General features: G+C 44.7%; 2 protein-coding genes and 1 long non-coding RNA gene across 7 annotated transcripts in view; 1 reads left to right on the top strand and 2 right to left on the bottom strand.

The window, feature by feature from the left end:
- Positions 1-19,585, bottom strand: part of LOC135394152 (liprin-beta-1-like) — a 29,688-nt gene extending 10,103 nt beyond the window's left edge. The window contains exons 1-10 of one of the 5 annotated variants that reach the window (XM_064624709.1): positions 19,462-19,585; positions 18,915-19,042; positions 15,825-16,024; positions 9,363-9,443; positions 8,759-8,872; positions 6,873-7,004; positions 3,178-3,310; positions 3,056-3,108; positions 2,281-2,439; positions 985-1,198 (exon numbers count right to left, since the gene is read on the bottom strand). In XM_064624709.1, the coding sequence (XP_064480779.1) occupies positions 985-1,198; positions 2,281-2,439; positions 3,056-3,108; positions 3,178-3,310; positions 6,873-7,004; positions 8,759-8,872; positions 9,363-9,443; positions 15,825-16,024; positions 18,915-18,984 (1,156 nt within the window). In that variant the 5' untranslated portion in view covers positions 18,985-19,042; positions 19,462-19,585. Of the gene's footprint in view, positions 1-984; positions 1,199-2,280; positions 2,440-3,055; positions 3,109-3,177; positions 3,311-6,872; positions 7,005-8,758; positions 8,873-9,362; positions 9,444-11,993; positions 13,102-14,384; positions 15,279-15,824; positions 16,025-18,914; positions 19,061-19,461 lie in introns of those variants that run through there. The other 4 variants (XM_064624710.1, XM_064624708.1, XM_064624707.1 and 1 more) reach the window with 4 other exon arrangements.
- Positions 15,478-24,691, top strand: LOC135394155 (uncharacterized). The gene is made up of 2 exons (XR_010422774.1): positions 15,478-19,181; positions 20,108-24,691. It is a non-coding gene; the product is annotated as an uncharacterized LOC135394155 (long non-coding RNA).
- The window catches only part of LOC135394153 (tetraspanin-9-like), a 46,226-nt gene continuing 40,941 nt past the window's right edge, over positions 21,002-26,286 (bottom strand). The window contains exons 8-9 of the mRNA XM_064624711.1: positions 25,102-25,192; positions 21,002-24,989 (exon numbers count right to left, since the gene is read on the bottom strand). Of these exons, the coding sequence (XP_064480781.1) occupies positions 25,165-25,192 (28 nt within the window). The 3' untranslated portion in view covers positions 21,002-24,989; positions 25,102-25,164. The remainder of the gene's footprint in view (positions 24,990-25,101; positions 25,193-26,286) is intronic.

Below are 26,286 nucleotides of genomic sequence, written 5' to 3'. Positions count from 1 at the left end.
CCTGAACAATGACCGTTATCAGTAGCACCGTGGTTGGTCCACAGATGAACTCTGCCTGCCTGAGGTAGGTACCCAGCCCTTGCTTAACATCCTTTGTGAAGGACAAATATTTAAGCGTGTCGCCCTCCTTGTGCCATACTGGGGTACCTACTTGAACAATACTTACAAGTACCAGTTGCACTTGCCAGTGTTACTTGGTGATACTTCTGCCATGTCCTTAGGAGGGTACAACCCCAAGCTCCCAAGATTCCCTTTATCTGCAGGCAGTACCACCTATATGTGGCAATGTGAACGCGAAGCAGACAGAGCAAGACATGGCGGCAGTTTTCGGCCGGTATGGGCCACAGGAAATGCGTGGGGTAAGAAGTTGCTTGGTTTCTAACTTGTTTTCTGCAAAATGATAGCGTTTGAAAAAAATATCTATAGAATTTCAGGCAAATGACTATCGGTCTCCAAGGTTCGAAGCGCCAGAGACACCGTCTTCTATTTTTATGACACGATCAAAATGTGTAACGTTTGCTAAATTCATCCTGTAGCATGGATGCTGCTGCTCTCAAACGTGACCGAGCGGAAAGTGCTCCGCAAAGGCATTTTATCAACCTTACACTCCTTACATCAAATCACCTTCCAGTTCTTTCACATGTCTGGGCATGTGTATTGGGGTGATGCATTTCATGGGTGACGTGTTTCCAGGTCCATAAATGCTGTATTTGCACAGTCCAGACATGGTTACATCGCAAATGTGAGTTCGCATTATGGGTTTGTGTGAAAACCAATCAATGCTGAAGTGTGAAGTCAATCAGCGTGAAGCCAATGCACTTCCGAAATAAAACTTGTTCTACCGCTACTGAATTTTGGCTATTTGCCCCACTTGATCTTCGAGCCAGTAGCTACAGTACACAGTCTTTCGTGTCTGAAGTGTAACCCAACACCACATGAGAGGGGTGCAATTTTGCATGCAAAAAGAGAAAGAGTGACCATCACCTAATTCAGGAGCACTGCAGGTGCGTTGCGCTGAACGCAATCGTAAAAGGCCTTTACCAAAAGAGACGCCTGTTGATCCCTTGCGACTACGAAGCCCTGGTTCAGGAAGGCTGGCTTGACTCTCGGCTAGCTGCCGTTGTTGCATATCTCGCATCATCTGCTGGCCATGATGATAGTTCCGAGGCAACGTACTGCTACTGTTTGAACCCGGTGCCTAATGAGCGCAAAAATAAGATGTTACCGGACAGTTAGCCCAGAAGGACAATAAAATACAGCAATTTTGCGTGTATTAGCCACGGCTCATGCCCAATTTTTTTTTTCTCACAGGCGCTCTGTGGCTTATCCATCAATGCAGCTTATCTCACGACTATTTTTCCCTGGTACTTTCTACACACGCCGGCTTTAAAAAAAGGGTCAACAGTGTCTCTGGAACAGGACCGCCCTGCCGATGCACGAACAATGCGGAACAGGGGCACGTCCACACTTGAGTAGACTGACCTTCCTAGTGCCTTCCCCCAAGCAGCTCTAACGAGAGTAGTGACAGTGATTCGTGCCTCGTAGAAGGCCACTGACCCGCAGATCCATGAAAAACAAACAACAAGGTCGCAATCCAATCTTGGTAGAACACTAGAACTGACTTCCTGTGTTGTACACAATGCAGACCCACCCGAGTATGGACCACAGAGTTTATGAGCTTCTCTATGGTCTCCTTTGTCGCACAAATCAGTCGCGTCGTATTGCCCTTGGCTTATCTGCGAGTGCGGCTTATCTGCCCAAAAATTTTCAAGAACGTTCCTAAAAACGGGTCCTGCGGCTTATCTGCGGTGCGGCTTATACGCGTGAAATTACGGTACTCGAGCTTGTCTAATGTTTCGTTCATGCGACCTCCAATATGGTCATCAGATATCATTCTCTTGCTTTCTTCCTAATTGCGTGAAGGAATGTGCACACGACATCACAGGCACTGAGGAGCCACACGACAGCTAAATTACACGGAGAGCTGAATTTACGCAGCTGAATTACGATCGTGATGCAGGCCAACCAAAGACACCATCAGAGCTCAGCTGCTACAGCTCCACGATCGGCTCTGTGGTTGGGTATTATGCAGGAGGGTTCGTTATGACGCTTCACAAGAGTAGTATTCTCCGAAGAGCCAGTAGGCTGTGACAAGATTAAGATAGATGTCCACTGCATGTTCACATTCGGGGCTACAGTCAAACCTGACACTGGTCACAGTTAAGTTGGTGAACGTCAAGTATAAAAGAGTAAATGATAATGAATGTCAATGACAGTTACCCCTTGAACATTGTCATCGCTGTTCGTTCGCTCAAGATGCGATCGACTGGGCGTATGTGGCCTGTAAGTAGGGTTGGTGCTGGATGAAGGAAGACTGGCCGAAGAACATCGTGGATACACAGGAGGCTTCTCCGTTACACGACTTTCTCGGTCGCTTTGCTAAAAAATAAAAATGAAAAGCAGTACACTTTTCAATATCTGCATTCAACCAGCAACCTCATAGACTAGGGGCGTCGCATGAGCACTTGACACAGAGGGAGAGGAGATTTTCGCACAAATTCCTTTGTTGCTTGTAAGACCATTCCAAGCCATAAAACACATCCTTGCCAGCCTGGACAGGACAAAAGCATGTTGGTAGCTGCCAATATTTTGAACAGTGGCTGTCCTTCGACTAGCCCAGAAGAAATAGTCACCGTCCCTGTTCCGAATATACGAGTTCTCCTGACATGAAGCTTTTTTTGCTCCGATATACGTGACCAGAAGGTTCTGTACTTGCCATATGCAATACACAATAAGCATGAGCTCGCCGGTTCAATGTGCAGTACATTGATTAAATAAACTTCTTGGTATGATGTAATCAAGTGTGATTCACAAGTTTGTCACATATAAGCTTAAAATACAAAAAGTCACATAGTTGTAGTTGAGGCTAAGAAACACAGAGGGGCAAACACAACACAAGCCTCAGAACACTCTGCTGAAACCTTTTCTTCAAGTGCCACCGTTCTACAAAACGTCGCCCACACCCAGCAGGAGAGAATACTATTTAGCTTCTTACTGGTGTCCTCTCGCGGCTCCCATTCTGAGAAGGTAAAAAGTCCAGTCCAAGTCCTGAAAAACGTGCAGTAAACCACCAGAATTACATCACGCTACACAGTAAAGGAGTCGTATGCCTCTTACCAAATTTCGTGGGTGAAATATGACTGGTGTCCGGTACCGAAGATATTGACCCATGATGGGGAACCCTGCCGCCCCTCGTGATAAGCTCCGTCTCCCTTTCAGCGAGACAAGACCGCAGAATAACTATGTCTGTCTGTAAGAACATTTCAGAGACTTTCATCGAGTACACTGATATAAATTACCATCCCCGAAATTATCTCTTCCGTAACCATTTTTCATGTACATCATGCTCAAACATGCTTCACACAGTAGACAACCAAGTATACATTGACCTTTGTAAAAAAAAAAGGCTCAACAGAAAAATATAGGGTAAGTGGCTGCCTTCCAGCCATTCAATTTGCCACCTATCTAAAATAATTTTGACAACTTTTAATTGAAATAAATTACATTTTTTTAATTGAACTCGGAAATTTGCCCAGTCAATGTAACATTTTTCTCGCTAAATCAGATAGACTGTGGTTGAATTAGCCAAACCCACCGCAAAATACGTTACGTAGTACAGAAGTTATGTCCAGAAAAGTCACTCGAAAATTGAGGTTTAGTTGCGCATATTTCAGCGACGCACTAAGTCGGCCGCAAAACAGCGCCGTGAGGGGGTATACCACTCTCCACCTGATAGACAGAGCAGCTGAAAAATAAGGGAAGGGTAGCGACAATGTAGTTTGCCGCTGTCAATGGATATCACACATGGAGGTCACCGCCCTCGTTATCGCTCTGTCAGGTGGCGAGTGATATGACGTCCTCAAGTCGCTGTTTTGCGGCCGACTTAGTGTATCGCTGCCAAATGCGCAATCAAACCTTAATTTTCGGGTGACTTTTCTGGGCATAACCGCTGTACTACATAACGTATTTTGCGGTGGGTTTGGCTGGTTCAACCATGGTCTATCTGATTTAGCGAGAAAAAACGTTACATTGACCAGGCAAATTTCTGAGTTCAATTAAAAAAACTTAATTTTATTTCAATTAAATGTCGTCGAAAGTAATTTTAGTAGGTGACAAATTGAATGGCCAGAAGGTAGCCGCTTACCCCCATATTTTTCTGTTGAGCCGTTTATTTTACAAAGGTCAAATGACATGTTACGTGATGCACCCTGTATGTGTCAAGTCAATGGATACAAAAACTTCTAGATATTAGCAGACGTTCACAAATAACATACAAATGAGCAGTATGAAAACACATTGTATTGATGCATTGATCACTCTAACTCAGCTTACTAAGAGCTGTATAACAGTGCACATGAAGGGAACACTGCAGCAATAATGGAGGAAATGATGGCATACAGTGGTGCTTGCCAGTTCCCCGTTCTTGTAAACGCTGTACTCTTCAGAGTATTACACTGCTGAGTGCTACTAAACTGCCCAGCAGTGGTGTCACTAGGGTACGTGTCACCCAGTGCAGGAGCTCTTTGCATCACCTTCCCCCCCACACCACCCCCACCCACACCCTCTCCATTATTGGATCCCTTTCGGTACTAGGAGATACACGATAAACAGAGTTCAAAGTACCTCGTTACATGTAACTCATTACTGTAACTAAGTTCCTTTTTTCGGTAACTTATAACTTAACTCGGTACTTTTGCGCCGTGGTAACTTTCAGAGGAACTCGTTCCTTTTTCAGGTAACTTTGCAAAAGTAACTTAAACTAAGTTCCAAGTTACTTTTAATTCGCTTTTCACTCACGTCCACATATTTTCTTGCTTTCTCTCCAGCTCTTTCATGGCATTTTATGCCATAAAGCATGATATTCAATCAATGATAGTATTCTATTCAGGAAGTAGGAACCGCTGACATTGAAATGAAGCAGAACCATTGCGCGCCCACATGGAGTAAGATGCAAAGCGTTCGGACTGTTGGATATAAACAAAAACGATCTAAGCGTGTTGCACTCCTCCACAGGCAACTCAAGGTCTAACTCAACTGCTCACGAGCGCTGCACCTGTGTAGTGCTATTTTGTGTCTGAAGTAACTTGGAAGTAACTCGTTCTTTTTTTTAAGTAACTCCGTAACTGCGAGTTACATTTCGGGCTGAAGAACTTTGTTATTAACTTAGTTACATTTTTCACACGGTAACTTAACTTGTAACGAGTTCTTTTTGACGGGTAACTTCTCAACCTATGACGATAAATAACCGTATTACACCACTCTCAGAAAACAAAATTTTAAAAACATGCGCTCGCAGAAGGCTCCTCATGTTGGTTTTTACCCCAGTAGAAAATCCCAAGCTGAAACCAATAAGGGATCATGCTGGTTCCGAATGGTTCTTATGGGTTTGAACTGGTTCCACCTTACCACAGGAGACCAGCTGAGGTGGTCTAAGCAGGAAATGTGACCAGCCGAGATGGTTCCAGCAGAACTGGAGTTTATTTTATTTATTTATTTATTTGAAATACTTCTGGCGTTTGACTCGCCATGGAAGGAGGGACATACATAGTGCGCATATTCCACTACCAATATAACGGCAACAGCAATGATAATCATAATAAAATAATAAAATAAATAAATAAAAAAGGAAAACGCTCAAAATTCAGTGAAGTTCATGTACAATTGGTTTGAGCTGGATAATATCCAGTTGAAAGGGCTCTCGAAGAACTGGAGTCCATGTACAATTGGTTTAAGCTGAATGATACCGAGTTGAAAGGATTCCAGATGGCTCATTAAAGGGACTATGAAACGATTTTTTTCTTCGTTTCGTTCGAAAGAAGACATTTTTCTGAGTCTAGAACCGAAATTTTACTTTCGTCGCACGAGCGGACTTCTTGGGAGCGAATTTAAACGGAGCGGCGAAGGGAGGACAGCTGGCGCCGCGCCGTGGGGAGCTGCCGAGCGGAGACACAACGGGTAACTTGACGCGACCACGGCCGGCTCAGCAACACGTCATCGTGACGTGTTGCCGAGCTGGCCAAGCCGAGGAATCCCGCCAGGAGCATGCGCCGTAGGATCCCGCGTATGCGTTCATCGGGAGTGGAAATCTCCATGACAGCAGCTTTCGCACGATCGGCAGATTTCGGCAGATTTCGGCAGTGGCGGCATTACTTGCCATTGTGCAACACCGGTGACGTAACGGGGAACCGAAGTGCGCCATCGGCAGGGAAATGTGCGAGAGAGAGGAGGAACGCAGAAGAGACATTTCCAGCGCGCGCTCCTCGCAGAGTGGAGCGATTTCGTCCGGAAAAATTAGTGGCATATTACTTTCTCTGCGGGAAGAACAGTTTCCATCGAAAAAAAGTATGGGGGTTCGGGAAATTTCATAGTCCCTTTAAGACTGGTACCAGCTGGATCCATCAGCGCTGGTTCCAGGTGGATCCATCTGAGCTGGTCTACACTGGGATTTGTTCCCTAAGCCAGCTTAGATGCAACCACTTGAGTTTCCAAATGGTTCCAGCTTGTGATTTTCAACTGGGATATCATATTGCCGCAGAGAACGGGAGAAAGCGGCAGTACTGATGTGGCGCGCCACCTGGTGCAGACCGCACCCCACACACCACCCTCGTGAAGCCACTGCTGCCAAGAACATGCAGTTGCACTCTGCACAGTCACGTCGTTCTAAACTGACTCGGCTGTAATATTCGTGGATACTTCACAGCTTATAGTACTACCGGATACTACTCAGCGTCACGTTATGCACTATGCCGCAGAACTAAACTTCATGGGGTGGTACAGCTACACAGGAAAAATTGAGCAAAAACATGTCATACCTCGAGCTTCTTTACTTTGCTTTCTAACTCCGATTTCTCTCGCTCCGATGTCACAAGCTTCAGCTTCAGTGCTGGAATGTCCGTCATCAGGGTGAGTCTGTCAGACTCAATTTTCTTCTTCAACTGCATCTCCTGGAGTCGAACATATCAGATACCGTGACGGTAATGAGAGCAGCACACTACTTGTAGTAAAGTTAGGACCTGAAGCTTCGTTGCACATGCACATACTTACACAAAACCGATGACGAAACACGACAAAGGGTAATGGGAGGGAGAGAAAGAGAGAGATAGAGGTCAAGCAAAGAAAGGTAGAGAACGTGGAGTTACTTTACACTGATATAGAGTTCACAGGGTGACAGGGTGACAGCAAAGTGTCAGTTAATCGGGTTCCCAACCACATAAACATTCCATTCAATCACACATGCTGGAAGCCAGACAACAGACAATTTCAAGGAATCCCAGTGTTCCTTGCTCACACATTGCATCCTGGGCACTTGTTAGTGTTTTAGAATAAAAAAGCACTCGAAGGCCACAGCCACAGGAGAGGTCACATGCTTACGAGGACCAGTAAGAATGGCTCTCACTCCTCTTATATCAGCGATCAACTCTGAAATTTACTCAAGGGTACTTGCCAACTAAGACTCGTAAAAGAATAATTCTTTCTCGTGACTATGGAGTGCAGCGCAACGTTTGTATGACGTAACAAACCACATATACCAATGTGTCACCTTAAGAAAAACATTAACAAGTATGTATTTACAGGTGGCCAGCAATTTTAAGAAGCTGTGGAGCATCGTCTGCTTTCTGGAGAAAGGACTCTAGAACGTTCTTTCGTCTACTTTCACCAGACGAGTGACGCTGTCTTTGCACGTAAAGGCAATAAATGCCCTTTTTTCTGTCAACACATGTGAGTACTTCCATTAAGCAAGAACAAAAAATAGGGAAAAACATCTTTTTTTAATTGTTTTTCTCCATGTAATAGCCTTATCCACCAGTTTTCACCTCCAATCTTGAAAATAAAAAATGTGGCCACTACACCAGTATGTAAGGTGTATGTATTGCAGGTTCACGCTAGTGCTATATGCTGTACAAGAAAACTTGCGCAAGAAAGACTTCACTGTGGCTCGATAACAGCCCAACGCATAAATAGCACCTAATTTCACCAAGATTTGTAAATTAAGAAATGGCACGCGGCTTTTGGCCACGAATTCATGAAAGGCGTTCAAGGGCGTCGGAAGTCCCTCGCTACAAGGAGGGAGCTCAGGATCGAAGGACATCAGAAAGGCTCTGTGTAAAGCAGAATGTGTAGTAAAGTGACGCATGCTATACGCAGTGCGGAATGACCTTAAATATGCTGAAACAGCTTTACCTCACGGCCACAAGAACTAGCGCAAAAAACACAGGGACCAGCAAAAAAAACACACACAGCACTGGTTTCTGTGGTTTCAGCTGGTTCCTGTGTTTTTTGCGCTAGTTCTTGTGGCATCATGTACCAACTTGCCTAATCGTCCCTTCTGCTGAAGTTACCTTACGGCGTTTAGTTAATGAGGCAATGGCCACGCTTTTTCTATGTGGTTACCTGATACTGAGATATCTCGGGTCTCGAAAGTGTTCAGTGCCAGAGTACTGCTGACAGTGAATGTACTCATGAATATTCCTTCCTTAGAAAAATTTTTCCTGCAGTAATCAAAATTTATTCGGACGAACGTGCAAATACTGTAAAAATCTGCCCCGTGGGAGAGAATACCAGAACCTGCCCGATCGAGCCTGAAATCAAGGGGGCGGACGACCCCCTTCCGACGCCCCTGAAGGCATTGAACCTGAAGTCTGTGCACACAGGAAATGGGAGATGCAGTGCAGAGCATAGCCACTTAAACGATAGGCACCTGCTTTAGAAGCTGCTCTGTCTTCTGTAGCAGTTGTGTCTTCTCCGCAAGCGAGGCTTCTTGCTCAGCCAGTTTATCCTTTTGCACATCAAGTTGGTCAGTTAGAACGCTCACCTGCAGAGGAGCGGAAAAGAAAATACCACTACAACAAATATTTTTGTGTTTTCGTACAGAATTTCCCCGAAAGTTGATTCACAGGAAATTCGCAAAACAGGCTGGAGATACTGTTTGCTTCTACACTCGTATAATATCAGAGGTCGATCTCAGGTCAGGTGACATTCGATGAAGAGCGGCAGAAGATTCCTCTCTTATAGCACCAAGCCTGTATCACAAAGTCATGTGGAGCTCCGAATACATTTGTCAGTGAACACAGTTCTGCATCAAGTTGTCAATATTTGAGTGTCTTTACATTCTGCTCTGTGGGAAGAATTTTCTGCAACATACTAAAGCTACTAGCATGCTACGGATTAAAAACAGTACACGTACGCATCTTCAGTAGCTCGCATTAAAAGTGATACGTGAATGGACGCATTTGCGAAAAAGGCCAGAAAGAGTTCGACAAGAAAGCACTCGTGCAGTACGTGCGCAAAAAGGTTCCTCTTACCTGCAGTGCAAGGTTCTCCTTGTCTGACTCCAAGTGAGAAATCTTGTCCTGAAGACTAGTATACTCGCCAGGTGATGTGCTCTACAAAAGGCAAACAATAAACATGAAGCCGAGTACATACAATGTCGATTATGAAAGCACCCTGAAGCAATTATGAGAACCACAGGTGTTGGAACGCAGTCTGCACATAGCAGCCCTCTGAACTCACACTTTCCATAGTTGTAGCTGACATCCATATAGCTGATAAAAAGTTGCTACCATTGACTGGAATCCGTACCTCCGATGGCCATGGGGGCCTTACAGCGTGCTAATTACCAATCAGCCATAGACCTTGTGTATTTGAGCAGGGCTTATAGGGACTAAGAAATTTTTCAAACACCAATAATTCTTTTATTAAAACTGTTTTTCCTGCAAAGAATCTGGTAGCCCAGGAATTTTTCCCGATTAAAGTGCACTGTTATTTAACCATACGCAGTTGAAATCGCCTCGGAGACTCTCCTCAACGTTCTTCCACCCAGTGTCAGACCCAGATGCTCGGTCTGGGAGGGGGGAGGGGGGTCGAAGCTCATACCTAGGATGGAAAGAGGGAGAAACTAATGTGCAACCTAGCAGGGGGCAATGTGCAACCTAGCAGCAGCAACCGCCCCACCTTGGATCTGCCACTGCTTCAACCCTCTCGCTTCTTTATTACAGCACATGCACAGAGTACATGCGTGGTCTTGGCATACCTCAGCCAGACCTGGGGCAGATTTAGGGGGGGGGGCGACCGCCGCACCCCCCCCCCCCCCATACGGCTGTGTTCCCTATGTAAAAACCCTATCTCCTGGATGATGCTGTGCCGCAAAGCGCGAAATTTCCTTAAGACCACCCCTTCCCCCATGACAGACCCTTAAATCCGCCCCAGAGTCAGACTAACTCACGTTCACTCATGCTCAACATGGCAAATGAGCTGAGCATCAGTGAGCAAACGGACAGCTGAGCAGGGAGTGAGTGAGCATGAGAAAGAATGAGTTGAGAACTCAAAGAGCTCAGCAGAGAATGAGTGAGCGTGAAGTGCGCAAACGGAGAGCTGAGGTCAGCGGTGATGAAAGACTCTGGATTATTTAATTGGCGTTGACATCTTTTTCCTGAGTTATTTGAATTTCATTTGAAAACAGTATATAGTTAGTTCTAAGGTCTTTAGCTTGCCACTTGCTGTAGGTTCTCTCCGCACCCTGCTTTACACCAACAAGTACCCTATTTATAGCCATTGGGCTCTGTCTACCAATGCCCACACAAAGAGCACGCTCATAGTGGCCATTAGAAGAGGGCCTTCGTCCTCTGCCAGACAAGCCACGAAGCTTTATGTCGGTTTTCAGCCAACACGTACAGAAAAATTGCTGTTGACGCAAAATTGCACATGTGGTTTCATATGAGCAAAGACCCTGCTGCTTAAAACTGCTTCATAAAAAAGAACGTTGTTCTGTACTGACTTGCTGAAACCACGCCGACTTTCATAGTTAGCCTGTGTGGGCAAACAACCACGTTCCTGGTTCAGCCAAGTGTGAGAATGCCGTAATTTATCGTTACGGAATCACCAACAGGCAAAGCAAATATGAACATTGACTTGCTGCAGATTTTTGCCTTACTCCAAAGACTGTATATAGGGCATTTCAGTAACCATGTCGAACAACTTAATAAGAAAAGTGCGCTACAGAAACAATACGCAATCAACGACAATCATCTGTAGGGAACTTTTGCATTGAACTACAAGTAATTTTATCCAATTTTAACTGAAACATATTTAATTTCCTGAACTAAACTCCAAAATCTGGCTAGTCAACGTAATGTTTCTTTTTTCTTTGCCAGAAACAGAAAGTGAATGTGGGATTTAATAATAAAAAACAAACAGAGTTTCAAAAACCGCCGTTTCCCGTCAAGAAGCCAGCCGAAGAGGGCGAGGAGGACAGGACCTGCCCAATGCCACCGAGATAACAGAAGGCCCGCGCACTCTTTCAATTGACGTCACGCACCTGGCCCCACTGTCTCTGTTGTCGATAGATAAATGTGACGTCACCGAAAGAGTGGAAGAAAAGAAAAGCTCCCCCCATTGCGAATGTATGGCGGCAGATCCAGGCGCGTAACATTATCAAAAGAGTGCTCAGGCTTCCTGTTACGTGGCATTGACCTGCCCCCTTCAGATTCCTGCTGATAGCAGCAGTTATCAGCGACACGAGGCAGATATAAAGACAAAGACGGGAGGCTGGAGAGTAAGAGTGGTGCACATAGACACAAAACTACATCACATATCATGGTGCCCTTTGTATGCGGTTATTCATGTTATATACCTACAAAATATGTAGCCACAGTTGCACCCATTAAAAGTACAATAAAACGCACACAACCCAAGCAAGTACAACTTTATTGCACACAGTCTATACATGCTTATCAACATTAACACGAGAGTGATATCAAAACGATCTTTCTATAGAGGAGGTTAGTCATGTCAGTCGGTTCATCATGGGGTCTGCTATATCATGTGTGTTCCTAACACATTCCCGTACACTCTACATGCAACGGAACGGACGCGTCTCGCTGTGTATATAGGACAACATATCTACCAAGCCCATGCAGGTCACACGAACAACAGACCTTGCAGCGTGGAGGTGTCCCCCAGGACTGGCACGGCTGCTCTCCACAATACTGTCCCGGGTTGTACGCCTGAGGAACTCCACTGGGCCAACTGTTACAGCAACAGTTCTTCCTCGGCGGTTGACCCGCTGGATACGTCCTGTAAGCCAAAGGCAGCCCACAGGGTCCGTGACCACACGGTCCGTGGCCGCCACCACAGCAGCCGGTCGCTGCAGCCCATGTCTGCGCTGCAGCCATCATCGCTACGACGCGAGCATCATTCCAGTCCGCCATGCTTCTACGGTCGTCGAATCTCGGGGACCGCCTTCCCTCGCGAGAAGGTGGTCTCCGCCGTCGAACTCTTGAACGGTACTCGCCTGGTTCGAGCCACTCGAAATCGCGGCCAGGAGTAGGAGTCGTTTCGTCATCGTCGTCGTCTTTCTCGAGGTCGTTGAGACGACGTCGTGCCCGTGATCGTTGTAACGAAGACGACCAGGGAGTTGAATGTCCCGAAGTACTGGTCGACGAATGTACATCGTCGGCTGTGTCAGGTGGACCGGTCCACATGGTCTTCTGTTTAGTGCCGATTGACCAGTAAGTCACTACGAGCATGCTCAGACATGATCATTATGTTCCTGCAAAGGTTCTTATCCAGTGTAGTTCACTGTGCCGGGCGGTACGTTAGGCTCTCATCGCGATGGTGGGAGATGTTTCGCTGCACCGCTACTAAGCCTAAACCAGCATGCGGCGACACGATCTCACTCATGAGTTCACGAGATGTAACATGTAGCTTCACCGCATTAAACCGTCGCTAACGCACGGGACGTACGCCAAACACTGCACTTAATTTAAGCAGAAACTCTCGTCGCTTGCCCGTAAACAAGTCGCGCCCTGCATGTCTACCACAACCGTCGCACGTCGTCACGAAAGTCGTACGGCTTCGAGTATTCTTCTTCACAATATCTCGTACATCCACTTGTAGTTGTTCACAATGGCCTGTCATGCGGGGTTTCGTTTCGAGGTCGATCGTCGAACTTGAAGCCGGCAGGCAAGGGGTTTGAACTGCCAACCCGTGGCAACAGCCGGGTAGTCTGCTTTCCATCCGCGACAGCCGAATCCTGGTTGCTAATTTTAGGCCACGCCTAGCGAGGGTTGAGAAAACCACAAATAGCGCGCAAGTGCCCTGTAGCACATCCCATCGAGAACACGGTCCCGGTGTGCGTGTGGTGTGTGTGTGTTTGCTTCACCTTCTGGTGCGTTTCTTTTTTCTTTCTTTCCACCACCTTCTCAGTGCCTGCGCATCGAGCTGATACGAGGGTTGAGGCACGCGGACCTCTTTGAAGCGTGTTCTTTTTGTGTGCTTCGAAGGTGGCAGAGAAGGGGCATGCCGTAGATGGAAACATAGGAAGGCCTCGCGTTTTCTTCCTTATGTGCCATTCACGGAGAGAGACACCCGTCCAGAGAGCAACGCGTCTTTTTATACGCTGATGAAAAATTAAAAGTTCGTGATTTTGCGTCGCGAGACTATGCGATGCTACAGGTGTCGACCCGACACCGACCCGAATTTTGCTCATCAGAAGGTTCTTCAAAATTGTTGAGACGCGTAAACCCGTGAACAAGGTTAAACGATAACGTTGACTCCGTAAGACACCAACGCTTTTATGGCTGTTTGCGAGAAATATCTGAATGAATTTTTCGTTGCATTTCTAGGAGCAACCCTACCTACCGCCTTTATTTTTGATAAGGGAAGATAAAAATAATTATTAGCATTGCCTTTGCTTATCAAAGCCCGTTTGGATCCGACTCATATGCAGTTGTATCATAGAGTTAATTATTAGTAGTGTTACCGAAAGAAGATCGCCGACAATGATAGGGCGTCGTTGATACCACATGAGATTAGCAGAAACTGACGCCAGTGAACCTATAAATCCTGTACGGACTCAATGCAGCAGTGTTGTCGAAGTACAGAGTGAACATTTTTCTATTGACACACTGTAGCAAACATGATATAGCGGTACCCACTGTGGCATAATCGGAGCTTCTGTCAGAGCCCCTCACCCCAGTTCATCCTTCTTTTCCGTTATATTATTTACCCTTAGGGCATGTGCATTACGGGTGAGTGGCCTTTCCCGCCAAAAGCTAAAATTTTCTCGGTGCACGAGCCGCCGCTCCCGAGTTGGCTGACCGCACCTTCCCCCAACATCATTCCCCCCCTAAAATTTGTAAAAATGAAGCCAAATTTTAAAAAGGAACTCGTTTTTCATCATTTTATCATTGCTGTACGGGCTTGGTTTTACACACGTAGGTACAAGAGAACAGTTGTCCCATTATTCGGGGGTGTAAAATGGCGGAAGGACACACGTGTGCCGGTTCCGACAGCTACTATCGAATCCAAAAAGCAATATCACTCACATAGCAATGCGAAGACATAGAAGATCCATCGGCGCCAAAGAACCATGGCATTGGCATGCCACGCCAGTCAAACGGAACCCCTCGTGCCGCCGCAAACCACGGTATACCATGTATCGGTACGGGACGCCATGTATAACTGTCCGTACCATCCGCCACGTCCTCTTCAACGGTAGTACACTGACGACGCCTTCGGTACCTGCTTCTTTCGCTACCACTACTTTCGTCATCTTCTGTTGCAGACGACCGATGAGACACGGGAGAAGACCTTGTTCTGCGATGACTGACGTTGTGGTGCCGTCGCTGCGGCTGGTTTTGAGATACAGGACTCGGAGCACGAGGCAACGGGCTCCTTGGTGGCCGTCCCGTAACGTATGTCGGTGACGGATTTGGTAATGTAACCATGAAAATTTGATTGATTCTCGACATTCTAACGGGCTCTGGGAGATTCTGCTGTCACGTGTGTCGAAGACGCACAATGATCCTGGAGCTGGTTTCAACACGGCGAAAAGTAACGGCTGAAAGGCTTCCGTATTCGCTTTCTCCAGAATTCGGTGACAAACTACGCTCCTAAACTTTCAAAAGCCGCAACTCACAGAACCGAAGCAGACGACACAGGAAAAAGTAATGGTTGTCACATCGTAGAAGCCACAGTCCGTACAGCAGATGGTGATACTTTTCCACGCGTGTTGGTGTCGTCCTTCTGTTTTTGCCCAGACTACGGCTTTCGCACTATCGAGTTCTCCACGCGAGCCACGTATTTTTTTCACGCCTCCCTCTTCATCGTTCGTTACAACGATTCGTCGCGTTGCCGTCCCCTCTGTCGTCAAGTCTTCCCCGAGTTTTTCGCAGACAAAAACGACAGAACGCTTGCAGATGTCGCAGTCGTCGTTCGTGCGTAGTGAAATGGTTGACGCTCCCTCGCTCGCGCGGCTAATTTTTGATTATCTTAGGGCGGGTTTCTAATAAGGAAGTGTACAGCGAGAATAAGAAGACGGGGAGAGTGAGACAGAGAAGGCCCACTCCGGTGAAATGAGCTCACGCGTTGTGTGGTATTCCGCGCACTTTTACAAGGTCGTTCTGGAGGAGAGAACTGCATATTCTCATGAGTGTCGGGTTTATCAGAAAGCTGTCCGGCTAGCTACCCATTTCGGGCCACTTGGCGATCTGTTATTTTTATAACTTGCGCGATGTTGACGAAGAACGGCGTACCGCGATAGACAAAACTGTCGTCTGCTGCATCTGCACCGGAAGAAAGGACGTCGTCTGCTGTGGTTTGTAGACGTTCCATTGCCTTTATTTATAATATTCGTGTGACCCACTTCTACTTTCGTTCTTTCTTCATTACCACTTACTGCATTGCAACAAGCAACATGTGTGCATAGGGGTAGATATCTAGGCTGGTTTTACAAACTTCACCAAATGTCACCAATCATTACTTGCCTGAGTTCTGCTGGTCCGCAGAATGCTATCCAACCACGCATGCACGAATTTGAGGACAGAAGGGTCGAGGCTGAAAGTCGTGTTGTCGTCGCTGTTTCCGCTCCATTCGATGGCCCGTTTCAAGTCAACTAGAAGACCACTGACACTTGTGCGGCGAACTTTGTTGTGGTTGTCGTCTGCTCCGGCTCCCAAACCGGAACCTGTCACGGGTGGGGTGTGAAATAATGCTAGCGCCCAAAATCAGAACGTCAAAATGCAAAAGTAGCAGAAGCAAAGATAAATCTCTCATCGCGAAGCGAAAGATGCCGTTACCTTCACAACAACACAAAAGGAACGGAATTTACCCTCTTTTGTCTTTCTCAAGACGCGCGACAAGGCAGTGCGGATAGGATGTCCAATCGTCGCGGGAAATCGTTTGCGGAAACCAATGGGAGGCCGCCCTGTTTTGTCGCCCCTCTTGAGGAGGAGAGAGGGAAAGCGTACCTAAAGGAGCATGGAAGGCACTTGGAACATATATTCTTTTACCGCGTCATATGAACATACTGTCTACAGGAACCGTCACGCATAATATCTCCTTTAGGAAGCGCCAATTTCCTAAGAAAATTAGTTTACGAGAATGCGCGCAGCGGCGATCTCGCCCACGCTACTCCTGGCGTGTGGTAGTGACATCAAATCAGTCGTCGCTTTTTGTTGGCTAGCGACAATCGCGTGCTAACGACAACGAAGTGCGGGAGGGGCGGTGCGAAACGCAACTGCGAAGAGAAAGAAAGGAAGGAGGAGAAGCGCTCCTCCCTATTGGGTCACTGACATGACGTCGCATATACTTACAGCCTTGGGAAGGAACTTTCCTGACCCGCGAGACTTAGAGCTCTCTTGTACACCAGCTGTGCCCGATGCTGAACTCAGCATACCGTTCGTTGCAAGTTTTCTGGGCTCCAAACGTCACGCGACGGCGCGTGAAAACTGTTTGTTAGGTCGGGATTACAAAGAAAGGGCACAATTGGTCATCGCGCGGGAGCTTGTGGCAAATCACAGCGAAGCCACGGATTTATCGCGCGGTACGGAATAAAGAAAAGTTGGGCATCGAACCCCTGGATTGCGCGCTGCTGTCATACTTCTTTCTTTCTTTTTTTTTTTCAGACCTTCCGTGCTCCTTTAATTCACGAATCGCGCCATGGATAAATACCGTTGCTTCAGGGTTGCAACCTTCAAAACACCTCGCTCTTTATCCTGTGATCATCACCTAATGTTCACATACACAATATCCTAATATATTTGCAGATCCAAATCCAAAGTGCAATAACATAAACACTGCATGTTTATAATTTTTTTAAAATAAATGTATGTGTTTTTTTATTGTGACATTGTACATGTTAACCAGACCCTCTCAAGAGGTACAGCTGTTGGGAGTAGTGTGCTGCCATTAAATTAAGTCATTTACCAAGCTAGTAGTGGCAGCATATACTATTTTTGCCAATTTGCTGGTACATGCATCAGGCTTATTTGTTCTCAAGCTGCATCAAGAGCACTGCAATCGTCCAAATCAAATTAACCTCAACTGTTCTTTCAAAAAGTGGGTCAAATATGTGCTTACAACTATGTTTGATTCTTGAGTGCTCCAGCGCCGGACATTGACCACCACACATGTGGCACAACTTTGCATAAGCCATTACTACTTTGTTGGTGATGAGTCTCGTACACTTCTTTGTGTCACTGTCCTTACACCTCCAAGTCAGGAAAATGTTACTCTCGACACTGTTACAAAGGTTCGTTTGCCTTATACTCTTCTGTTCAACCCACTACTGCCCTCTGTTTGTTTTGTGAACTTTTTACTTCATACACAGCATACTCATGCGAAATAAGAATACCATGCTGCTGTACTAAAACTATGTCACTGATATATCATGAGGTCCCACATGTCGAGAAAGTTGATCACGCTCTTACACAGTGAGAACCTGAGCCAAGGGGGCAAGAAGAAAAAAAAGATCTCAAATGCAGCTGATAAGTTTATTTCACACACAACAATTTAAACTAGGGATATGCCAAATCCTCTAATCCTAGGCATGGATTCGAGATTCGGGAACCCGATTCCCAATGCCCAATACGGCGAATTGAATCTTTTGAATCCGTTTGTTTGTTTCTTCTTCAAATTGGTGCTTTGGGAGTCTGCCGAAAGCCGAATCGGTCGACCGGTGTTTTCTTTTCTTGTTTTGTTTACACTGCTCTGGACTGAAAAAGTTCAGGCAGGAATTGTTACATTACAAGTTTAAAAGTAACATATATGATTACACATATATAATATTATAAAGTAACATGGTTTTGCTTCTGATTGTTGCCTAGTTTTATGCAAATAATTCAGACTCGAGAATTTATGTATTTCTTGTAGTCGATGGACAACATGTTAAATAAATTAAGTTTAAGAAGAACTATATGGGTATATTTTCTCCTGAAACTGAACTATTATTTAATTCGTTTTTCATTAAACAAAGGTATCATATTCTGCTTCAAAACACTTTTTAGTACAAGTTTATTTCCTGGCTTTTCAAACTCTTTTTAAAGAAAGGATTCAAAAGATTCGAGACTCGTAAAATTCGTGGATTCACAGAACTTTACTTGGATTCGGATTTGGAAAATTCTGGATTTGTCCTATCTCTAATTTAGACAAAACAGAAAGTCTAGTTTTGGGGAAGCTGTTGGCTTTCCTTTTCGAACCCACCTGTATCTCTCCAGTTTTGCTTAAATTGTCATCTGTGGAATAAACTTCTTCGCTGTAAACAATCAGAAAAGAAAACAACTCAGGAAAAAGGTGCTGATGCCAAGATTTGAACCTGGGCCTTCTGATTTTGGGTCGGCACCTCTTCCTTGAGTTGCGTGAGTAGCTGTGTTTGTGTTCTGTGTTTCTTCTTGTTGTCCCTTATCTGGGGTTTTCCTGATGGAACTTTCACCACCAGCTTCCTAGCTCTTTGTCATTATTTCGCTGTTTTTGTAGACGTTTCTAAGGAACACTACGACACGCGTGTCAGAGTGTGCTGTGGGGTGTAGCACATCTTTTCAGGCAGAAAGACGTTAAGCAATGCAAAAATGTCTTACTCGATATGATGTCATCAATTTCTTCCAGGGCCGCTGCAAGTACCTGACTAGCATCACAAACTGGATCCATTGTGTTGCTCAAAGCACATGTCACTTAGAGGACGTCCCCTGATTCCACGTTCAGAGTCCTGCGACGTATTCAGAGCACATCCCTCGCTGATAAGCTCGGGAAGTGTGTCCACTATATGCACGTTATAACGGAGCACAAAGAATTTAGGATGACAAAACGCATCCGGTGTTACATTAACAGGATACATGCGTTACAAGGTGACGTAATATTCGAACGTGAATGCTTCCAGTGTAGATTTATGCTGTAGGTTTATGTAAAACCAAACGGAGTTTGGTTTTATCAAACGTTGCCTGAAAGCGTAATATGCCAATGAGCCCAACTTTCGTCTCGTAGTGAGAACGTATTACTCACGATATAAATGATTACGACAAAGTTTGTGGAAGGGAAGGGCAACATCGTCCCGCCGTGTTATTCACATTACGGTGTCGCTATATTTAAAATTACGTGTCCTAAATGTTTGGTGAGTTGATGCCTTACCTTCTTCATTGAATATTTCTCCAAAATAAATTAAATGACGATGTTAACGAGCTGCCAAAAACTGGCAGTTGCAGAGCAACCACCCCAGCAAGCGTAGCAATGCTGTGTATACAAAGCGCTCGTAGTGCCGCCTACAACTGCGACGGCGAATGGAAATACCAATTGCTTATTCGATGTCACCATGTCACTCTCTTATAGGCCGCACTTCCTGTGTTGTTCCTTATGGAGTTATCGGGCGTTTCCTCAAATATGGTGATGGTATTGGTGTCAGGATGTGTTGAAGATTGTAAACGAGCGCCGTGTAACCAACCACTGCGTACTGCCAAGGCTGAGCACGCGCTCGCTGCACTGCCGAAGCTGCTGAGCGAGATAGAGACTGAGACTCGAACTCAATTTTTATGCAAACGGGCCCAGTTGCCTGCATTATACCCTGCTGGGTTCCGTGGCTCTCCAAGGAAGCAGCCTGCGTTCCTAACGCACGTTTACGATTCCGGCTGGTTTGCATAGCAAAATTTGGCAATCTCATATGATATCTCAAGGCACGGTCTTTCCAATATTGTTTAAAAAGGGGACGGCATTGGAGGAGCAAGAAAGTGACATTTAACATATCGAAACCTTGATCGCACAATTTATTTTTGCTGTGCAGTGTCACTGAGCAATCTGCGGTGCAACTATACTGCAGGGGGGCCCAAAGGAATTAGCAGAGGTAGGATTTTGGGTGGGAGGGATTTGAACCCCCCAAACCCCTTCTGCCACTGACGTCAATTTCCCTTTTACATGATCTTTGAAGGAGTGGAGGACCAGCTTTCCAGAGGGTGTGCATATCAGACCTCTCACTGAAGTTCCTTTGCAAGAGTTCACATTATTTGTCACACAACACAGCCAAAAACGATTTCATGGAAGGGCATTTCATTGCACCTTTAAATAATTGCTGCATGCCTCCAAATCTAGCAAACACCTGGAAACTTCTATTTAAAAAGGTGTCTGGGAACTTACCATGTTAGCCCAGTTACAGTCACTATATAGTGACTAAGCCCAGTCGTAAGGGCACAGCTTATTCATAGGGAGCAACTTTTTCGGGTTAAACCAGATTCCGCCCAGTTATTCCCCCTGAACTGACCTCTGACCAATTCGGGTTAAACCAGATTTCTCCCCAAATGCGAGTCGCTATGAAATCCTCAAGTGACGTTTCCACTGAAGACAAACAAAGGTCGTCACCTGTAACGCATGTAAGAATGGGTCACTTACTTTCCAAGCAATACACCCAGGTGTGTCAACACTGTCTATGCCTTCGGGGATTACCGCTGGAAGGTTATGATCTCACAAAAACAAGAACAAAACACCCGATAACACCCGAAAGCACAATTATCGCCCGATTTCTCCCCGAATTAGATTTAATAATAGCACCCGATTTTTACCCCCTGAATCTCAGAAAGGCATTTAACCCGAAAAAGTCACTCCCTATTTATTCAGTGTGGCAAAATGTAGAACCTGATACTCAATTTCTATACTATATCGCAAGAAATGACAAAGACAGCTGTATTTGTTCAACATTTCTTTTCATTCGCACAAAGTCATAAATGCAGGTTCGATTTTGGCTTCTCTGCGGTTAGATAATCTATATTGTACTGTGCAATTTCAACATGGGAGGTGTCACAATGTGTATGGAAGTATAAGTGCAAGAACAATTTCCCTTTTGTCTCATCACGGGTGCCACATTTATTGTGGTCATCGACACACAAAAAAAATTATACAGTACTAGTTTTCCCAATTTGCCGATTTGATTTGCTGTAGTTTATGCACTTGGTCAACAGTTTTTTGCTACTTGTTTTCTATAGGACCAATCAATCAGGATAAATACCTGTACCAGAATCGTAATAGTATTGTTATATGCATGGTGCCAGCGAGGATGGTCGGAACTGACACCTTAGTTCCTAGCTTCCAGAAACCGTTCAAGTAAAGCAGTTTGAGTTTGAAATGAAAGTGAGTGAATTGAAAGTTTAAGGTAATTAATATTACTATGCTCAATATAAACTAAAATGTGCAGGTGTGTGCTGCTATAACATGTTACAATCGTATAAACATGGGAATGTGCAAGAGCATTCATCGCACATCTGTCATTGGCAGATAGGCTTTAATGCATCGACAATAAATATGACAAAATAACAAGCTAATTCGTGGCATATGTTTAGAGAGGATGCAAAAAGAGAAAGCTCATGTAGTAATGAAATTTTTGTTTGCACTGCTGTACAAAACTAGGACTGTGCAAACTCTGAAGGGCTTTTAATACAGCATGAACATTTACTTCATATTTTATTTTTAGGCTGTCAATAACGTGTCACATCATGTCTGTTTATAAAAAGTCCTCCGGCTTGGTTTTATGGAAGCATCATCTTGTAACGAAAAGAGACTGGATTGGATTTCAGGGTGCATCACAGGCTGACAACAGAGCTCCATTGCCAATAATGCTATACAGACTAAAATGGCCGGCCTACTCATTGTGGCGTTATGATTAATAACCCTTTCAGTCACAATGACACTTTTAGTGACCACCATGTCCATGAAAACGAGCCACACTTCACTGCAGGCTGTTTGTGTGAGCAGGTCGTGAATGAGAGTGAGGAGGAATAAAACAGGAACTCTTTTGCCCAGATGGCGTTACCGGTGCTCCCAGGATGCGAGGCAGATGATGGCTTTACTCACAGTCCTGTCGCCATGACAACTGAGTGCACTTTCACTTTGAGAACAGCATCATTTAAAAATTGCTTTCTACACTACAATGCATAATACAAGGATGACGATAACCAAGATGTCAGCTTGTAATTTCAATACAGTACCACATATTTCAATGCTGTCTTCTACTGTACAGTGTTCCCCAAATCCTTTATATTAGAACAATACAAAGTTTGAAATGACCACCATGTGCACAATAATGCTTAGTACACAAACACAATGCACACGAGGCTCACCCAAGTGCAAAGACCTACTATTCCAGTCACCACCATCACCCTTACACATATATGGAAGCTTCATATCGTTTGCATATTTCAGACAGTGAAGTGACAGTCTTCGATGTACATGTTATACTTTGTGTTACAGTCAAACACGCAAAAATACTAATAAATTAAAGGTATATTCATATGGTTTCTTTTCACTGGGCACATGGAATGTTAATGTGTATACTAGTGTTTGTGTTTTCTGCACGCTGATAATTGACAGACTACTACTCTGATGACATGTCCTGGACTTGTTTCATTCTATAGTGTTCATGATATATGTCTGCACACATTGCTGGTTTTTGTACCGTGTTCACATAACCTATGCTTTTCAGGCAGTGGCGTAGCCAGAGGGGGGCTTTTCGAGGAGGAGTTCAAACCCCTCCCAAGACCGTACCTTTGGTAGTGCATTTGGGAGAGGGAAATGAGGGTGAAATCCTCTCCCATGTAAAGTCCCCCTAGAACCCTCCAGAAATCTTTTTCTGACTATGCTGCTGTTTTTACGTAATGTGCAGTACACTCTTAAAACGGAACTTCACCACATACAGCATGGTGAAGGCCAACCATTGCGCAGAATGATACCATTGTATCACTCCTGATTTGTGGAAAGCGAGGGGTGTATGCCTTTTTACGACAATTAGCATAACTGCATGAGTGTCAAAAAAGGCATACGCTTCCCGTTATGAACATATCAGGGGCAGAACTATGTCATTCGGGATAGTGGTGAAGACTTAGGAGCATGCTATGTGATGAAGTTCAGTTTTAAGAGTGTAAATTCTCGTTAAAATTTGTGCTAGTAAATTCGTGTTAAAAAGCAGGATTCCTATTGAATGGTGAAATACTGGAAGGCCTATGCATATCTCAGTAGAAGTATTAGTTCAGTATGACCGACATTTGCAGCAAATTTTTCCTACACACCAATTCTTTCCCACTTTGTAGTAAAAATAGAAGCATCCTTCACTACATTACACCTTTCACTGTGCCACAGAAATCTCACGATTTCTGTAATAGAAACATCTGCCCATTGCAACATGCACCTAAACTAAGCTTAAATTATAATTATGCACTTATGTAGCATCAGTGATCGTTCATAAATTATATATTTGGTCCTTACACAATGCAAGTGTAGTACATTCTGAGAAGTACTAATATCCCTCAATGCTGCAATAAAAATATACGTATCACTTTCACTCAGTCTGGGCAGTGGTTCTGGCATTGCCAGTCCTTGTAAATGCAAATTGTACATATAAATTTAGAAGACACTACATAACTGCAATGTCACATGCAAGAACCAACGAGCTTTTCTAGGCAGTGCTATCTCGTTGTACTCTGTCTTACTTAGCCATCTCTTACATGGAAGCATGTAGTTTATAGACACATCAAAAGGCCTACACAAGCAAATCTTCAACATGGCAGTATCGGCCTGGCAGCACATATTTGACGGGCTGCATTACTTATCTCCATATTAATTATGGATGCATGTGCAAACCTCCTGCTCATTCCTTAGTTATAATATAACCAAAGTACAGCTAAATTTTAGTGGCGGTTCTTGTAAAGGTAAAAGGTGTCCATACAAAAAAATGTGCCATATACATAAGCATGGCTGTTGCATATAAAAATGGTCATAATTGTACAGAGTCCTCGGCTGACTCGCATAATTTAAACAACTCCATTATGTCTACATCATTCAAAATAGTTGTCCTATATATATACACACGTGTTTTGATGCTCAGCTGTGAAGCCACGTTCAAAGACACTTCGACAGTAGCAGAGCGGTGCCCCATTAGTAAAAGTGAATGGTTGGGAGACAGCCATCACTGTGTCCACTCTGAAGCTCCACCCTGTAGCTATTGCCCCGTCTCTCAGCACTGTTTACGACTATTATACACAGCATGTCCTTGTATACATCACCACACATGTAGAAAATTGGGATATGTTTTCATGTAACTATGATCATGCATTTTTTTTGTACATTACTGGTTGACCTTGGCCGTCATGATTCACTTTGAAGGTAAATTTATACTGAAAATGAATTAATCGTGTGACACTCTTTCCCTATGAAACCGAAACCACAATCGAAGTGTGTATCACAAATACTCAGGCTCAGACATTTTGAACATAACAGGAGTGAGGTGATAACGGCAAAGTACAACCGCTATAGGTACAGCTTTCACAATATTATATTAAAATATGTATATGTATAAATATCCAAATAATATTTGTACATAACTCGATATTTCCCCTATCCACTAAATATATATTCAAAAATACTGTGCACCCAACCAAATAAAACTATATGTTAAAACAGGAGAAACATAACAATCCTCACAGCCGCAAGAAAAGTCAACAAGCAGGCAGAACAAAGAAGAGAGTTAGTCCTTCATAATGCAACTGCCAAAAAAAAATTTAAAATTAAGGAATGCCAACCTTGCCCCAAAAGAAATTCTGAAATGCACAACAAGATAATGATAAAAGGACAGTTCCATTTAGGGAGCTGCTCGGTAGTGACAGATGGCATAGAGCTTTCCACCACTGAAAAAGATTAGAATCATAATGATTGAATTTATCCCAGTGTGAGTGCATGATAGACATTAGATGGTTGAACTAACAAACACACTTTGCTTAGTCACTTTTGCAGACTCACCTTCAACACTGCTTTACTGCAAAAGAAGTTGGCCGAATGGACAAGGTCGTCTTCAGCTGCTCGTCAAACCATCGCCGCATAATGCACATTTCTGAAAGAGATAAATAGTCAACTATAGGGTGTCCTCAAAGTTCCATATTCACAGACGTTTATGCTTAAAAGGGTTGTGGCACTTGGATTTTAGTGGGTAGATTCCATGTTTTCTTATTGTACCACATGCCAGAGTAATACCAAAACTAATCATTCCATAGGCCCATTCCATTCCACCATAGGCCCTCACACTGACATGGATGCCTGTGGTGATTTCACAGCTGCACCAGTTTCTCCGTCTGAGCATACTGGACTGTTCACGTAGAGTTTCCATAGCAACTGCGACCCTTCTTGCTATAGAACTTGTACACTCTTAAAACAAAACTTCACCACATAACATATTGAAGGCCAACCATTTCACAGAATGATACCTTTATCACAACTGATTTGTAGAAAGCGTGGGGGGGGGGGGGGGGGGGCGTACGCTTTTTTGAGACAACTAACATAACTGTGTGACAAAAAGGCGTACACCTCCTGTTTTTAAAAAATAGATTGACAGAACGATAATAGATATAAGATTAGATATATAGGTAAGGCCCTCGGTTTTCCGCGATTCCGCGAAATTTCACGGAATCCTTCGTTTGACACGGAATTTCGCGGAATTATTTATTTGCTCGAAACTTCGCCGCGTTTTGCACGGAATTCTGCGGAAATCCGACTGGGTCAAAGGACGCTGTTGGCAGCGTCGAAGGAGAAGTATTGCACGCTCACGCGAAATAGCGTCAGGTACGAGCGCGTGCTGGGCACGGTCCCAGCTGCACCAAGGTACGCGGACCCTTCGATATATTTCCTCGCGTATTTTGCGCCATCGCAGAAGTTGCGCATCGCATATTTTTTTTAGTGACACTAAAAATGACAAGAAAGCAAAACATCGCGTAGTTTGAGCACCCGCGTTCCGTGCGCGGATATCTGGCACGCGCGTCCGCACGCGCGACCGTGGCGATTACCTTTCGCAACGCCGTCAGTGCCACCCACGGAGTGCCCGTGGTGCCACCGAAGTTATATTGCGGTGATTTTGTTCCATTTGCGCGCACTTTCGAGTGAGGGTCCGCTGACGCGATGGACGATACTATCACTCGAACTACAAAACGCGAA

This window comes from Ornithodoros turicata, chromosome 5, assembly GCF_037126465.1.
Source record: "Ornithodoros turicata isolate Travis chromosome 5, ASM3712646v1, whole genome shotgun sequence".
In the NCBI taxonomy this organism is placed as follows: domain Eukaryota; kingdom Metazoa; phylum Arthropoda; class Arachnida; order Ixodida; family Argasidae; genus Ornithodoros; species Ornithodoros turicata.
The sequence above is the reverse complement of the archived record's forward strand: the minus strand, read 5'-3'. Positions and strand labels throughout refer to the sequence as shown.